General features: G+C 34.9%; 2 protein-coding genes across 4 annotated transcripts; both read right to left on the minus strand.

The window, feature by feature from the left end:
• Nucleotides 1–291: 291 nt before the first annotated feature.
• On the minus strand, nucleotides 292–2651 carry LOC125196435. Of its 2 annotated transcripts, XM_048094950.1 has the most exons (4): nucleotides 2123–2651; nucleotides 1675–1731; nucleotides 1212–1564; nucleotides 292–1104 (listed from the first exon to the last, which is right to left on the minus strand). In XM_048094950.1, exons 2-4 carry the CDS (start codon nucleotides 1727–1729, stop codon nucleotides 487–489), a joined length of 1026 nt encoding a protein of 341 aa, XP_047950907.1. In that variant the 5' UTR covers nucleotides 1730–1731; nucleotides 2123–2651; the 3' UTR covers nucleotides 292–486. The 2 variants fall into 2 exon arrangements, with proteins under 2 accessions (XP_047950907.1, XP_047950906.1); XM_048094949.1 differs by lacking the exon at nucleotides 2123–2651 and having other exon boundaries at nucleotides 1675–2100.
• Nucleotides 2652–2893: 242 nt separating this feature from the next.
• LOC125196433 (intermediate cleaving peptidase 55, mitochondrial) lies at nucleotides 2894–12964 on the minus strand. 2 transcript variants are annotated; one of them, XM_048094948.1, is made up of 14 exons: nucleotides 12859–12964; nucleotides 12334–12405; nucleotides 11979–12242; nucleotides 10797–10889; nucleotides 9464–9670; nucleotides 7776–7879; nucleotides 7515–7581; nucleotides 7340–7447; nucleotides 6314–6406; nucleotides 5142–5232; nucleotides 4951–5021; nucleotides 4035–4090; nucleotides 3367–3427; nucleotides 2894–3181 (listed from the first exon to the last, which is right to left on the minus strand). In XM_048094948.1, the coding sequence occupies exons 1-14, from the start codon at nucleotides 12925–12927 to the stop codon at nucleotides 3083–3085; spliced, it is 1455 nt and encodes a 484-aa protein (XP_047950905.1). In that variant the 5' UTR covers nucleotides 12928–12964; the 3' UTR covers nucleotides 2894–3082. The 2 variants fall into 2 exon arrangements, 1 of the variants encoding a protein (XP_047950905.1); XR_007171889.1 differs by lacking the exon at nucleotides 2894–3181 and adding an exon at nucleotides 4248–4322.
• Nucleotides 12965–17856: the final 4892 nt, after the last annotated feature.

The following is a 17856-nucleotide window of genomic DNA, read 5'->3' on the forward strand; positions in this document are numbered from 1 at the left end:
GTATTTGTGTCTCCTTAGGCTGATTAAGCTATGTATGTTGGTTTGCATTCTTTATTAATATCATATGCCTCTAATCTTGAATAGCAAGATTAGTCGTCATTGTAATGATGCAGATGTTAGCAGTTTTCAATTATATGAAGCTAAATCTTGCAAGATGCAGCTGTTGCCACTAATTTATTAAGTCAACATATGCTTAAATAACCATCGAAGTAGAATGCCACATTTCAGTTCACATAATATATGATATAGGGTCTTACATGCCAAAATAAGTGCAGAATGCAAACAAGGAACTACAAAAAACCATCAGCTGAATTTAAGGTCTAGTAGCAGCCGAATTTAAGTTACATGCATGTCTTAGAGGATGATAATATATTTAAAGAAGTGAACTGAATCCAAAAGATCTTAGTTTTTTATAAGCCAAAAGAACTCTGCACCATGGAATTGAAGCGGCAGAGTAGAATAGACGTACTCACGTACCCCCACCATCTAGTAACGAGCTTCTTTTTCCAGAATGCGCTTCACATAACCGGGCTTTGACGCGTCTGGAAGACCGATGAAGATCTCAAGCCTCGAGTTCTCCTTGCCAATGATGTCGCATAGATCGTAACGTTGTGCCTCGGTCAGATCCGGGATGTTCCCCAAATGACGGAATATCTCCTTCCTAGCAGTCCCCAAATCCATCTCATATCCAATACGTACGGCCAGTGTGTCCAAGCGAGCCTTGGTATCAGAGTGGAGTTGTCCAAGTAGGGTGAACAAACCAAAATCATCGTCGCTGCTCTTGCGTTTGCGGTTTACTTTTTTTGGAGGAGGGGGGTTTGCAGGTGCAGCTACGTTCTGCCCACTTTGGGCGCTTGTGTCCTCTACAACATCTTGTGTGAATGCCGGCTGGATTGTCTCGTTCCCCAGGAAGTCTTCGAAGCTTGGATAGTAGTCACCGCTCTCACCAATGGATGTGAGGGGCTCCTCAGGAGAATTACTAGTGACTGCTTCCCCAATACCTTCAGAGGTACCTCCAGTAGCCCTATCCTTGCCAAATATGATCTTCCATTCATCCCATAGAGGCCAAGCTTTGTAACGCATGGTGCGAGCATTTGAATCTTGTTGCGAGGAATTTAAGGAGTAAGCGGACAGCACACTAATTCTTATATGGCTGACAGAACACCACAACTTACATGAATGGAAACAAAGACTAAAATTATGTCACTCACCTTAACGATTTGATCCCATTGGTCATCTGAGCAATCGATTTTGAAATCGTTGTGGAGGTTGAACCCAACACCGCTGCGATCGAGGATCTTGGCCAACGAGTAGTAGTTCTTTTTCCATGAAGTTATCTTCGATTTAATATGTGGCTCAGCCTTCAAATCAGTAGTTGGGATTTCGCGCGTAATCCATTCTTCTATCTTGTTCGCGTATCCACCTCTAAAACCATTGTCAGACTTCCAGCCTCTAGCCACCAAAGCCTTCATACCAGATATCAACAACGCCTCTTCGCGGTCAGACCAACTCCTGCGTACGCGGTCTCCCCTTTGCATGCTTGACCGATGGTACTGACCACCGCCTATGACATTGACATAACAGAATCAGGTAAGATGCAAATAGGCGTAATCGATTGTATAGTGTTGAGTATAAATAAAATATTTAAACAGATAGAGCTCTAACAAAGATTACCTTGGGTTCCTTGGCTGCCGCCGATGCTATTTGTATATGTTCGAGCCTCAGACATCGCTTGGAACATACAAAAAAGAGACCCGGCACACAATCAGATATAAACCGTTGCGTTGATTACACAGAGCAAGGATTAAACCGTTCATTGTGATAACAAATGTCCATCCCAACACAATTTGGACACTGTGTGTTCATATGGTTTAAAAATGACTTGCTTCAAACCGAAAGCCCCATCGTGGAAAGTATACAATTTAGCAATAAACACACCAATAACAACAAGCAAACACCAAGCAAAAGTTCGTATAAATGGATTAGGCATAATTTACTCTGATTTTAACACGAAACACAATTATTTATACAATATTTGAACAAGCAAAACGAGCTGCAAATTCATAAGCATGGCTAAATATACATGAGATACAATCCCCAAAAACCGGCCGCCTGAACTTACCTGGCCTGAAATAGTGGGTTTAGGGGAACGATTGTTGTTAATTGCTTGACGTCGCCAGTGCCGAAAGAGGCGCTCTCTAGAAAGCGCTCTCCAGAAATAAAAAAGCGGGAATTGATGAAATAACAAAGTGACCCATATATACACAAAACCCAGTCAACCCTAAGGGTATAATAGTCATTAATCGCTAACTATCTTGGGTAACATGAAAACCAAACAATGATATGAGATTAGCAAAAAATCCCTCAAACCCCTACCAAACACCAAAATTATTTAACTAACATGACATTAGCTCGACTAAAAGCCCGATCATGGCTTAAACCAGACACGAAAACCAAACGACCCCTTATCATTTATGTTCCTTAATTACAAATTTTTTCTTTGAACCATAAAAGGACATAAAACGCTTTATTGTCTTTTTTCTCTCGTTTCTCGTCTATTTCCTTTCACAAAAAATAAGTGCCTTATTAATAACTAATGTCCCTTTAATTTATAGCCATAAAAATTAAGTACATTCTCGGATTCCCTACATGCCCATTCAAAAATTTTGAGCCAACGGAGGAAGTAAATAAGTCAATTCATGGCTCAACCAATCTGTACCCACATAAACTGCAAGTTACCTGTCCAAAAGATGTCTGCTAATAATATTGAATCTAATGTCAGAAATGTTGAAAGCAAAATTCATTGCCTACCCTAGATTTCCCTCACAGATTGACAAAATTGATCTAAAAACTGTGAGGGGAAATAATTATTCGAAAAGAATCAAGAAAACAATAAAAGCATGTTGAAGCAGAAATACATTAGAGCCATTGAAGGTAAAATATAACCAAATCAAGAGGGCTAAACCTTTCGAACCAATAATGCTACAAGAGTGGAACCAATCCACCTTCATTGCAGTATTTGAGTTGATTTCGTCTACCAGCAGCAAGACTGCTGAGTTATCAGAGTGCTCGACTAAAATCCCTAGACGGCATTATGTTTTTCCATCCCCGTCCCATAAGACAAATCATTGAGCAACGACTCCAGGTGCTTAATTTCTTTTGGCACTGAAGCAGTAAGTACCTGCCCACCACAGAAAATGAGAACCTTGTTACCACAACCAAGCAGGCTAAATACTATGTCAACATAAATTTTATGAACTAACAACTAATGGGTAATACTATTTGTAAAGGTTAATTAACATGGGACAAAATTCATGATACAATATGGTGGAGTGAATATAGTTTGAATAGTCACTCGAACTTCACCTCATATCCTGATTCTGTGATGAGAACGTCGTCTTCTATCCTTATCCCAATGCCTTGATACCTGCATTCCATTCATCATCTCATTAATAACGATTGTAAACATAAACTAGCAATTAGTATAAAGAGAGCTAGTCATACTGCCTCCAATTTGGTAAACCTTTGTGTTTTCAGTTTCGTGGAGGATAAACTATCCTAAAGTTAAACTAAACTGTCAATGTTAGGGAACAATTTAAACCTAAACGAGGCCACAAGACTATACGAACTAAAGAATGGAGATTTTAATGTTTTACCTTTATATCAAAATAACATAAAATTATTGTTATAATTATGTGATTCAGCAAAAAGTAGTCTAGCCATAGTCTGGTATGGCTCTCTCCTGGGAATCCTAACAAGAAGTTTGTTGCAAGGAATGGTCAATGTCAGAACCTTACTTCAGGATGCAGCCATGAATGACACTGCAATCCTTTTTAGAAGCAGGCTTAATCAGTTGGCACGAATTAGCTGTACTTCGGCATGATATTTTGTCTGAACGTATTACAAAGTTGAAGTCCTATCATTGTATCGTTTCTTAGGAATGACGGTGGTCTGTAACCCCCCAACCCCCACAAAAAGGTTTAAATTAAAAGGTACTGAATGCAGAAAAATAAATCAATTAACTAGGAAATTACCTCTCGGGAACATTAGAATTGGAAGGGATGTAAACTCCGGGTTCAATCGTGATCACCTGCCCATATGGAAGTTGTGCAAGAATTAGTCAGTATCCAACATAAAGAACAGAAATAAACTAGGAGCAGGACTGGGAATCTGCCAGCAGTCCATTCAGCAGTAACAGAAGACGACAGACTATAATCAAAACTTCTGGCATTTTGTAGATCTCATACCATATGATCGACCAAAACTCAAGCCAGGTTATTGCCAAATTTAATTTTCATCACCCTACTCCCCATCCCAGCTGCCTATAGAAAAGGAATTTGAGCAGCTGAGCTTACACACCAAAAGCTACCAATGAAAATTGTGCAACTTCATTATTTAGAAATGGAAGAGTAAAATATGTCAATACCCAATACCTCCCCACTCGCCACCCCCTAATAAACAAATAGGTACTCATGCAATTGTCTTAATAGGAACCCAAATGCTTGATATATCTTATTTAATCAAGTTTGCAAAAGGTTTTCTTGTACACATTTTCCCTGCTTACAGTTAGATAAATTATTTTCAAGTAGATTTCAGGTAGTTAGATAGTACTAGTAGATACTACAACAACGGCAGAACAAGATAGACCAAAAGTTATTCTTATATATCTGAGAAAAGGTGGCCATCATATTATTGGTGTAAGATACAATAAAACAGCAGTCCTCCGGCAGGGGCTTTTCTCCTTTTTAGGTTTCATCGAATTTATAAATTAGATTACCATTTGTTTTCTTTTAAAAAATAAATCATATAAAAGGTTTTATTACACATCCAAGTGTTTTCTCTGGCAGGTATTCTTATAATCATTTGAAGCTCATTTGGGGGAATATTCAAGTTCCCACTCAATTCAAACCAAGCAGAGGGAAAAGGAACCAGAAAGAAGAAGAAACTTACAACACCAGGCTTCAGAGGGCGGTCATATGTGATTGTGCGGCAATCATGGACATCCATTCCTAGATAATGACCTGTACAATGATGACGAACCAAACCAACTTATGATAACTTACCACCCATTAACTATACCTATCAAGCACAGCAAGCGTGCATTAATACAGATTAGTCGATGAAAGGGAATGAATAATAACCTATACTGGTCGGGTTCAGCATATGGTAACCATGAGGTTGGTCACTTTTCAATATTCCAAGTTCTTGGAATCCTTTTCGCAGCTTATCAACCTATTAAAAGGACAATTCTCTAATAAGTTTGTGATCAATTAATGTATGGTTATGGTATCAGATAATACTGAATGTCTGTGAATCGACAGCTTGAGTGAAATAAACATACTGTATCTTAGTACTGTGTCATAACCTTGACATGCGTTAAACTAACAATATTGGGTTTTGTGTACATGTAATACTTACCAAACTAGTCGAGAGCAACAGTAGTATTTATTAGACATAAAAGCTCAATATCGTAGTACTTGGAAGTGTACACGAAAGATATTTTAGTACTGTACTACTTCAAGAGGTTCTATTGTTGTCATTACTAGAGGCTTTTCATACTTATTCATTTCCTCAAGTTTCCTAGCTACTTCTCCCTCTCAATTACCACTTATTATATAATGACATAAATTACTGCACAACTTTGAATCAATTTTTTTCTTCCATTCAAAATTATGAAGAAATCTACTCATATGACATGCCTACCCATAAACTATTTTTCCTTGTTACTTTTTGTTGAATTGCTTGGCCATACAAACCCAAAAACATAGGCATTTCATACGCAAGTAACAATTTCAGAGAAAATTGTTTGAAGGTAAGAGAAGTAGAATTGGTCCTTCTCTCATATTTCATGCAAACAGAGCAAAAAACTTACATTTACTGGAAAGTAGTTCTAAACACCCTTATAAAATTACCATCCCACAATAACTTTATAATATTTGATATATATGTTTCAACAAACTTTCCCAATTCAATACAAAAAATAAAATGCATATATTTTAGCAGTTCTAAATAAACTTCCACCTCATTATAGCTGCACAAACATGCCATAGCATACATGACTACATGAATGCTTGCAAAAATTCTATTAAGTAATTTACCACATGTCATGTCACATAGCCCCTTGGGCCCTCATTCATGTGCAGTCACATCTAAGGAATATTTATGCATCATAATATTCAACTAGATCCAAATTTCCGTGCTTGATGTTATTTGCATTATATGATAAGCAATGATAAAATTGGAAATATTCATTCTACAATAAGAAGAGCAGCAGAAGAAAACCACAGATATAGATCAGTTGCTCAAATTTTACCGAATAGTTGTGAATTTCTCGAATAGTTGTGCCTGGTCTGCAAAGTCTCAAACATTCTTCATTTGTCTCTAATATAAGGTCATAAAGTTCTGCCTGCAACATTTTAAAATAAAATTAGGCATCTCAATTTGACCTTTAATTTACAAATATTAAACTGGAAATTTAAGTAAGCAAACACTACTCTCTGTGAGTTCGGTTAAGCAATGTATATGGAAGACTTCAGCAATTAGGAGGAGGGTAAGAAAGTAAAATTTCTCTTTGATAATGCAAATGGTACAGAAAAGTCCAAGAAAACATAAAGATTAAGAAACTGAAACAAATTTAAACAAAATAATAGACGAGCTTAATACAGGCTGCAGAAAGTTTGATGCATAATGGAATTATTGTCAATAGAATTCCTTCAAAAGGATCTTCTTCTTTTCCAGTTGACATTTGACCAGACAAAGATCCCCAAATTTCTTCAGTCTTTCTTAATACCTTGAATGTCATCTGCTATTTAGTTATTCTTCTTTTATTCAGTTAGTTCAAGATTTAATTGTTAGCAAAGCAGCAAGGGCTCCTTTCGTGGGCTTAGTTCGTCCTAGGACATATAAGGCTTCCTTTCTAGGACTTTTTTCATTATCAGAGCGGCGATCCTGCACTCAGGTTCCTCTTAAGGTAGTTGTTGATTTGGCTATTGGTTATTCATATTGTTCCTCTGAGTTCCTGTTAATAAGTTGTCATTTCAGAGTTGCTATACTTTTTTGTTCATTTTTAATTAGCTAGCCTGTTTAGTACTATAAGAGAAAAAGGCTAATGGAATCTGAAAAGGAAGTTGCAAGTCCATGAGGAACAATATGCACCCTTATTCATGCGGAATGGCTCATCATTATCAACATTCCTCAAGTTGCTGACTTTACAGTATGATGCCCCAAAGGTTCCAAACACTTTAGCTTAAGGCATATACCTACATGTTAGGAAATATTTAAATTAACTATCTATTTTATTCAACCAAGGTATCAGAAGATAACCGCTTCGAATATGTACCTGTGCTGGGGAAAATTTGCCGCATGGTGGCCATGTACGAGTAATATCACTAGTGTAACCATGGAGCTCACATCCTACATCCATCAGAACCAGGTCCCCATCTTGGATCTGTTAAAAGGTTACAATATTAATATAGAATTTACTTATGCATAAACATGCCAGGAAGCAAACTCACTCTCTGGTCATTCCGAGCATAATGTATGATGCTGCCATTTGAACCCCCACCAACCACAGGATTAAAGCTGTAAAAGATAAAATTATAAAGTTATACCAGAACACAATAAGTATGTAAAAAAAGAGCTTAAAGATATTCCAGAAAATTTGAAAGAATATGTGCAAACATCATTTTCCAGATGCAATATCTTCTATTGTGTCTCTAGTAATGGTCTGCCAATAGGCATCTTCAACAGGTAGTTCAAGAATATAGAACACTTACGCCATTCTTTGGGCACCTCTCATTCTGCACTCGTATTCAAACTTAGCTGAGAGCATTCCCTCATTAGGAAATATTTTGGAGTGCAGCATTGTCTGCAGGAGTGCCTATCCAATACATAACACGATATTAGAAAGAAAAAAAAAACACCTTAAAAAAGAGTTCAGGGGTTGGGGTGTGACAGACATGGTTTTGCACCCACTTTTAGGATGATTTGCATATCATTTCCTAGCTTATTCCGTGTTATAAGCAAGTTTGTCTATTAATGTTATTGTTTTTTGATGAATCACACTTGCATGGTAGTTTTCGTGAAATTTTATTAAGCCAAACTGCAAGGAACGAATACGATGACATCAAAGTTAGCTCAACGCAAATATCACGGGAGAAACAGATCGAGAATTGGAGCTAAAACAGCATTGAAGTAGCTTAAAAGATAGAGCCGCCCAGCCAAAGCAGCAGGCCTGCTACCGCAGACCACATGAAGAAGCCACGCTCAAGCCCACAGTTCTGCGGTTGGGGACAAGACTGCGGATCTATGAAAATGTGATCGCGGACATCCTGAAACTAGCAGGATTTTCCTATTTAATTTTTTTCTCTCGCATATTGACTTGTTTTATTTCATTCCAAGCCCATAACCCACCAAAAGTATAAATACCCTTGCAATGCTTTCATTTCGGAGCGTTTCATATGCCTCCACAATTTTTTCCCTCGTTACACTTTGGCAGACTTGGAGGATTTTGGAATGATTTTGAAGAGAAGCCATCATAATTCAATATTAGAGCTCAAGATTCAAAGATTTCTACTTTGGTTTATTGTCTTTTAGTTATGGGTTTGTAAGTTTTCCTATATTTTGTATTCATGAACATGAGTAACTAGTTTATTCTAGGGTTTGGAATTTGGATTAAGTGCCTTGTCATGGATGATTCTTTTTTGTTAATTAATTATGGCCTCTTTACTCTTCTTGTGCTCTTGGATCTGTTCGAAATATGAGACCAACAAAGGAAACAAATAATTACAGGAAAAGCTTAACGCATACTTAAAATACCAAGCAAGCTCTACTTGTGGAATATAATTTCAGTATCGCATCACATGCAATTGAATCAATTATCATCTTTTTCAAATTGCTATGAAATATTAATAATTTTATTTGCAGTAGTAACAACTTTTTTGGTAATTTCCAACAAGAAATATTTACTAAACACTACTAATTTTATTTCAGAGTTTTCATATACGATTAAGCATCGATATTAATCTCTTCAAGTTTGACTTTTCTTTTTCCACCCTCTCAAAACATAATGGTTGCTTGTGTTGGTTTGAATATATCACCGGGAGGGGAACACAGCCTGCTTCACCTAGTTAAAGACACTCCCACTATCCCATAGCTTACATATCCCATTCCAATGCACCTTAATCTTCTGCATGCAGATTTCTCTATTGTCTTGTTAGTGCACGAAGCAGAACTGGGCAAATTAAAGATTACTTGACGGTACAACCATATTTTAGGAGGGAAGATTGATGATGGTATCCAGATAAATGGAATATAGCATGTTTGTTGGTTGGCCCCATAAGCCATATCATACTTAAGCCTTAAGGTGCTACAACCTAGACTACTAAATAAAAATTGCGTAATTGCATTCCGTAAAAGTAGGCTACTTCACCACACACTCTTAAACGAAAATTTAATTACATACCTGAGAAGCTATAGATGCAGAATTTCTCATCAATTTAAGCTCAGCTTCTGATTTTATCCATCTTGCTTCATGAGTATGAACTGCGAAATCTTTCACTTTCCCATTGGAAACGGCTTTTTGGAAGCTTTCCAAGTTCACATAAGTAGAGTTAGCCGTATTCACATTATGGAACAATTGGAATGAGCACTCTATCCAACTTGATAGGATCTGCAACATAATTAAAAAAACTAAACATAAATACTTAAGCCAAAACCAAGTTTTCTTTGGCAAGTAATTTAACACAGTCTGAGGAACCCTATCAAGTATATCTAACCTTTATAACAACACACAGGAAAACAGCAAAAAGAGTTCAGTCCTTTTTTATATGTTAGACAGGCCTTCTTAATTCTTATGTTTCACAGGCACTCCCTGCTATTACAACAATGCAGTAGTACCAATAACGAATTAAAATTTTGTGCGAAGTCGTCAGTTTTTAATGAATCGATCCGATTGCAACTTCAAATATGGAATTCAAGGGATCAAATAGGAAAGGATACTTCTGAATCATAGAACTATTTTGAAAAAATACCTATGATAACATAAATTTTCGTTTACTTGAAAAATCAAAGCTCTTAAAAAAGATGGCCATAACATGTGCTCCAATTTAAATTGACAATTTAGAAAATTGCAAGTTCTCGATAATATCAAAAGACCCAACCAAAGAGGGGATTACACATCCACACAATTGGAGACATTTAAAGAAAATATAATATTACCACCTAAGCTTGAAAAACATGCTCTGATCCTAGTAAACATATCACGCATTATCCCATCAAGCCTAGCAAACAAGCACTAGACATATATAAAATAAACTTCATTCCAGAAATAAATATAAAAGTACATTTTCATAAGATATATAGTTCTCAGTTCTCAAATTAAGTTATGGAGGTTGGTAACTTGATGGTGGTGAACACATTAACTATTGGTTTATATTCAAGAGTATTAAGAGGCTAAGAATTATCTACTACAAGTTAAGACATAATATAGTGACCTTGGCAATCTTGAGACTTGAGAAGTTCAATAGCAAACAATTAAGTATATCATTTTTAACATTAAATGATACTCCTTTTTCTATAATACTAAGAAGCCAGTGCTGAAAGGTTTAACGAGATGAAGCAGCAACTACGCATATGAAACGAAACAGTAGCATCTATAATATAAAAAAAAAAGGCAACAGATAATTATAGCCTCATTCAAAGGTCTATTCAAGAGCACATTAGCAGAATATAAAACTATAAAGATAACAAGCGGAACTCAATACACCTTAACAAACATCAGAACAAGTTTAATTCACCTTATTCAATGCACTTATAGGGTATGCTTCATCAGCCTTGAATGCGCTTAGAGCTGCATCAACTCCAGCTGTTTCACCTTGCCATGTGACATCCTGAAACAGATTTCATGAACTACTAGTTAAGATTTGCTGTTGTTGCACAAAGCATATGACTACATGATAGTCTAGGAAGTCTAGAGTCAGAATTGGAGGATATTCCCAATAGTCAAAATAACTAGTAATTACAATTTACAACAAGAGAAGACATTTCTCAAGGCAGAAGAGCAGAGTGCTTGTTTCTAAAAATTTGCACATCCCTAAGCGTATGTGGGTTTTGATGTAAAGGAGAGGGCTAGGAGAAGAAAGAAGTATTCGATATACTAAGTTTAAGATAAAATATAATGAGTTAGTCACAAAATTAAAAACAAATAAAAAATTAGCAATGAGTAATGACTGAAAATCTGTTTAGAAATGTAAAGGAAAGTGGCTAATATATTATTATGTTTTGTTGACAGCACTGAAGAACCAACAACTTACTGAAGTTTTCTTCAGATTCCTAAGAATAGATCGGTTCTTAATGACAATATAAAACAATCCATTTGGAATGGGAGTTTCTCCAACGCAGGGACGGAGCCAGAAATTCTCTATAGTGATTTGAGAAGGGGCATTTATAAAGGTATTTCAAAAAAAAAAATTAAAATAGTGATCAAAATAGCACAAATAATTTTTTTTGAGGTGGGGCATTTGCCCCTTGTAGAGTGTATATAGATCCGTCCCTGTCTCCAAGCATTTAGTTTAAAAAGATACCAATTTTAAGAAGTTTTGGACATGGATATATAAATATTCTGATTTAGTTGTTATTAGTTGTCCTGCAAAAAAAGGTTCACAAATAAAAGGCTTATCTTGAACGAATAGATGATTGGTTAATTAATATTTGATGTTCATAGTTGCAAAGAATATTTTATATTACTCCAACCTATAGTTTGAAAGGGTGCTGTTTAGCGTGACTTTCCACATGAAGTAATTTCCATGTATCAGAGATTCAGAAAAAATATCCTCTCAATTGAAATTTTTCACACAATCTGTTAGATTCTTGAAATCCAGTATTCCATATGATATGAAACTACATTAACTTAGTTAGTCCGCAGGAAGGTAAAAATGATATTATAATATAGGGAACGGTTATGTGCAGATTTGGCTTACTTGTGGTGTTGTTTCTGGCATAAACATGCACAAACCACAGTTATGACCCAAAACTGCAATGCCGCCTGGCTGTTGGCATCCAGTAATATAGAGATAATCAGCATCTTGTCTAAAAGTATATGGCACGACATCGGTCATCATCTTAACCGGGGCTGATGCAAAAATTGCCAAAGCATTCTCTGGAAGTAGTTGCAACAACTTCTTCCTCCTCCATATGTATTCATCACTGCTTATTCCGGGAGTAATCTCCCCTTCCGTCAATATCTAGAAAATAGATGATAATGGGAAAGGTCAAGTTTCTTAATCCAAACAATTAATGATGGATGATAAAGAGAACACAAGACACGCATAGGACCTGCGGATGAGTGTTGGCTGTTGGCTGTCCCACATCGTGTACTATCCTACCAGAAAATCCCCTCGCTATCACCTATTCAATCAAAGGCACTTCAACATATGTTAAAGAAAGTACTTGAAAAAAACTAGAGAGGATCCGTGAATCAAATATGCGTAATACAAATGTAATAAAGGCTCAAAAGCTTATAAATATAATAATAATGTGTCGAAAAAGGATCTTCGGCAGGTAAAAAATGCCAATTAGGTTCATCAAATTGCAGTGTACACAATACCGAAGGCGATCAAAACTCTATTAATTACGCACACATAATCGCAGTATAACATTCAAATTGGAAATTGAACAACGAGTTCAATTTTCATCAAAAACAACAATTTATCCATAGTAATAGCAGAAAAATAGTTTAGATTTTCCAATCATATGTAGCGAATTAAGCAAGTGATATCAACCAATTCAAAACAAGAGTAGAAACAACCCTTAACAACTAAAAGTTTGCAATCGCAGGAGAAAGCTTAGAAAAATACGAACCTGGTTGTATAATTTGGGGGAGAATTTGCGCACTAGATTTCTACTGAGAACCTGCATACTGAGTGGCATTCAGTTCTACCGTCTACGGTCATATGCTTTTATTAGGGCTAATTATGGTTTATGTCCTAACTCTAACTCACATAAATATTTCCAATTGTAGTACTCACAACAGTTCTACAGTGTACGTCGTAGATTTTTTTTTTACAAAAATTACTGCTCCTCCCTTAAATATTGTTACATTTTGTTTAATAATAATGGAAAGTGATTTGAAAAAATTGATAGGGAATTCTACTTTTAAAGCATTAATTTTATAATAAAATGTGAGTCCGAATAAGTCAATAGAAAGTGGGGCCCACTATCAAAAATGGTAAAAATTAAAATGTGACAAATTTTATGGGACGGACGAAAATAGAAAAATGTAATAAAATTTCAGGGACGAATAGAAAAATATAACAAAATTTCAGGGACGGAGGGAGTAGATTTTAGTACTACGTTTTTCCCTAGTTTAAGCCCGGGCTATCTTGGTAATTCAATGAAATATTTGAAATTCTTTATAAAAACAATTTTAATTTAAATTAAATGTTGTTTTCATTGGTTTAAAAAAATTGAGAATAAAATAAGTGATCACACCTGATAGTAATAAGTTAGGTTTTGGATTCAAATTTCAATCAAGATTCATGCATTGCATTACTGTTTTAAATTTAAATTTTTAATCATTCAAAAATTCTCAAAGTCGCCTACATGATCTAATTAACTTTTGAATTATGACGACGAGCTCATGTGAAGAGTGATTGTTGCAAGTGTGAATCAGAAATTTAGGAAAAAGAGTAGGGTTGGTTGGTACGATATACCGTATTGAAAATGTTATATTGTATACCGTACTGAAAATATCGGTATGAAAAATTTTCATATTATTATCATATCGAAAGTTTCAGTATACTGAACATTCGGTATGGGTATTATCACTACCATTACCGTACCGATATTTCAGTATGCCGTACCAAACTTTGATATACCGTACAAGGTATACTGAACTTCAGTACACTATACTGTTATACCGTACCGTTTCGTATAACTTTATGCCAAATAATATATAAATAAATTTGTAATTAATTTATAAATTAATGGATATATTTATGGTTTTAATCCAAAATATTAAATTATACGTTTTATTATTTTAATCGGTATATATGGCATATCATCAATTCGATACGTATTGAGTTCAATATATATTTCAGACTTTTGGCATACTGATAGCGTTACTGTATTGAGAACTTACGGTATGCACCGTATCAAAAATTGCGGTATAATGAAAATTCGATATTTTTTTATACGTTAGGACCGATATTCCGTCTTTTCGGTATTTTAGCCTACTGCTAACTACTTGTATGCATTCAACTAAGCATGGGCCAACATTTCGAAGAACAAGATTGTGGGCGGAACTAGGAAGGCCCGTTTGGACAATTTAAAGAGGCTACTTCTTGTGTATTGTTTATAAGCTCAAACTTTGGTCCAACAATTAAATAGGAGCCACACTAACTAATTTAAATAGCAAAATAAATTAAAGAAATAGTGTATAAAACATGACAAGCGAAGAAATAATAACCCATGCACGAGCTAACCATCTCCATCATGATTTGCCACCCTACCTAAAAGAAAAGAAAAAAAAAAAAAACTCGCCCAAGGCTTGATGGCTTGACCTTCATTTTCTCTCACCCACAGTCCACATCCAGGAGACAACATCTCTCATTCTAACTACTAATAAACCTCACAATGTGGCTCATGCAAAATAATTTTAGAGTATGACCCAAAGCTATAGCAAGCGATAAGCACATGGTTGGATGGTGTCAGTCTTGCGTGGATATTCAATATGTTAGAATGGTCAATTAAACTTTCTCAACCAATATTTGTAAGTGGAGTTGCATAAATGTCTTTGTTGATGAGCTTAGTTACAAAATGGCCCACCCTTCAAAATTATTTGACTATTCGACATTAGAAAGATGAGGTCGACCACCAGAGTATAATTACATGAATATTCAGAACAAAATTAATGAAATTTTGTGAAAACTATCTTAATTTACATCTCTGTCTCTTTTTATTAATGCGTTTGCAATTGAAAGTTCAAAGTTGGTTCATGTTGATTTGTCTATAGGCCAAGGTGGTCGGTTCCAAAGCACGAGTCAATTATCAAGTAAATTGTACTTTCTTCGTCTGCCATTAGTTGTCACTAGTTGATCTAGCTCAAGTTTTAAAAAATATATATAAAGAAAATTGAATGGAAAAAAGTTTGTACAATGTATGTCCTACTTTTTTTATATATAGTTTTAATTAACATGAGTGAAATGAGCTAGTAGGATGTGAGGTCCATTACTAAAAATAGTAAATAATAAATGTGAGATATATATTGGTGGATGAATCAGAAAGGAAACTACTAACAAGCAATAGCGGACGGAGGAATATTACTCGATAATGTGTCACCCCATTTGAGTCGATGACTGCTCGAACAAATAGTGAGAAATCAATTAGCGGCTAATGTCGGCTACGTGCTCAGTAAAAGTGTAACACCAAGTAATATGCTTAACCAACCAACAACTTTTCTCTATTCAGCACGTGTTATTGTAATGATTATTGATAGTTTTAGCACATATTGTGAAAAAACCCACAAATTATAATCAAATTATTATCTGTCTAATAACTTTATAATCAATTGAAAAAATAATTAATTTTGAATTTGATGTTACACCAGGGATCTAATTGGTAAGAGAGGTGAATCCAAGTGCATAATGTTGACGTCTAGAATAATCAAATCGCAAGGAGTAATGTTCCAAAAATGTTTGGAGTTTTCATCTGATAAAAAAGAAGAAAAGTTAAAAAAGGATATGGCATTGCTGCTAACATTAATGATGATGGCCCAATGAGATTGTCGACTAAGGCTGACTCATCATTCATCACACTCACATGCATGCATGTGGGCAAAAATTGCATTAGATAAGGAGCCAAGATATATACTTGTTCGGTCCACCAAAAATGTGATGGAAACCCAAATAGTACTAGTGTTCAGAAAACCAATGAGAGTGGCATTTTAAACAAAAATAAGTCATATCATAACCTTAGTTTCTATGTACTATAATTTATTTTATTTTATACATTTAATTTATTATCTTAAAAGTTATTGTTGAGCGTATTAATTTTACTAGTGACATGAAAATCAAAGCAAAGTGTTTGAGGAGGGTATTTAATGAAGATACTAATTCTACTAATTTTTTTTATTAGAGTTTTATTTTATACATACTATATATGAAAATTTTGAGGGAGGGCATTCGCCCCTTCTGCTAAGTGCTAACACTCTAGCTCCGTCCATGATGCCCACTGATGATACTCGCAAACTGCAGAATACTTTTCTCCATCTATAATGATAATATTACATATTTTGATGTATATGACATGTGGAGTAAAATATACTACTAGTAATAAATCTTTGGGATCTATAGATTACATTAATGCAGTTTTAATGTTGATTCTAGATTATGAAAAAAAATTATCCAGATGAAACTTTACATATTCCTCTCTCTATGATTATATGTGTGTTTGATGTTCCTAGATGACCCTCAAAATATATAGTGAAGACAATGTGTGGTCCTGGATGCATCCAACTTTGCTCAAAACTTCATTAAATTTGTCTTAGCTAGCTCCAACCCTTATCCTTGATGGAGACCACACTCTCTCATTCACATCTCAATCCCAACAAATGACAATATTTGGGACTCTCACTTAATCACACGTACGTCTTGCTTCTTGCCTCCAAGATTAAACACTATTTTTACCAGACTAACTTTATTCCTTGTCTCTTCTCTAACCAATTATATGCTAGGCAAGACTAATAAGTTGGTTGAAGTAAAGTTAAAGAGAAAAACATTAGTTACTCAATAAGAAAGTGAAGTGCAAAATTTGGTTCAAATGGAGTATTTTACAATGATCGATGTATGGTTATCCAATATAAGCACTAAAATATATTTCATGAAAATAGAGGAGAGGGAGAGAGAATAAAATGGAGAGGGGTTTGAATGTTAATAGGATTATAGGAATGTCACATGTGGTATAAGTGGGGGTGGGGCTGTGCACAAGGTGACAGCCCTTTTTTTGTTGCAAAATTATGCTGTTCTTTTGGCGGAATTTGCCTTGCTTTCAAATATGTGGGGTTATCTCTGTTCTCAATAACAACAATTTATACTCCACACTTTATTTATTGTTGAAGAGGAGAAAAATATGAGCATGATTATCTAGGAGTTTATATTACTATTAAAAAATATTAGTCATTTTCCATTTTATTAACACGTTATACATACATATATATCAGATGGGTAGTGTTAAAATGTTAACTAATTTTCAATCCAGAATTTCAATTTTGTTTATGATAAAATTATCAACACACAAAACATAAAATGTTGATATACTTATGTTTTTTTGTTGACATTCAAATTTACAAGTTGTATTAATAAAATGATATTTTTGTGTTAATAATTTTAACACAGTAACATTAATATTCTAGGTTATGGATTGAGAATTAGTCAGCATTTAATACACTATATCTTGAATATTGACAAGAAAACAAATGAATTCGGCCGTCTTAACTTGCTTGTGTCACAGTTGGTAGCAATCACAATTTTAAGGCCCATTTCATTACTCGAGTACTATCCGAAATGATTATGACCACAATAAATATTAAGTCTAGTATTTAGAAATAAAGTTGATTACACATTATTTACTTTTATTTGTCCATTGAATAAGATTAAGACCACCAAACAAATAAGATAAAGAGTAGTAGATAATTAGAAGGAAATACATACAATAAAAAGTAGTAATACCGAATGCTAATAATTGAATAACTAGTGGGGAATCAAATGCAATACAGTGACAAAAATATGAGTTGGCATGTCACAACGCATAAAGCCTATGAATAAAAATAAATAATTCTAATTTGAAGTCAAACAAATACTA

Source organism: Salvia hispanica, chromosome 6 (assembly GCF_023119035.1).
Source record: "Salvia hispanica cultivar TCC Black 2014 chromosome 6, UniMelb_Shisp_WGS_1.0, whole genome shotgun sequence".
Classification (NCBI taxonomy): domain Eukaryota; kingdom Viridiplantae; phylum Streptophyta; class Magnoliopsida; order Lamiales; family Lamiaceae; genus Salvia; species Salvia hispanica.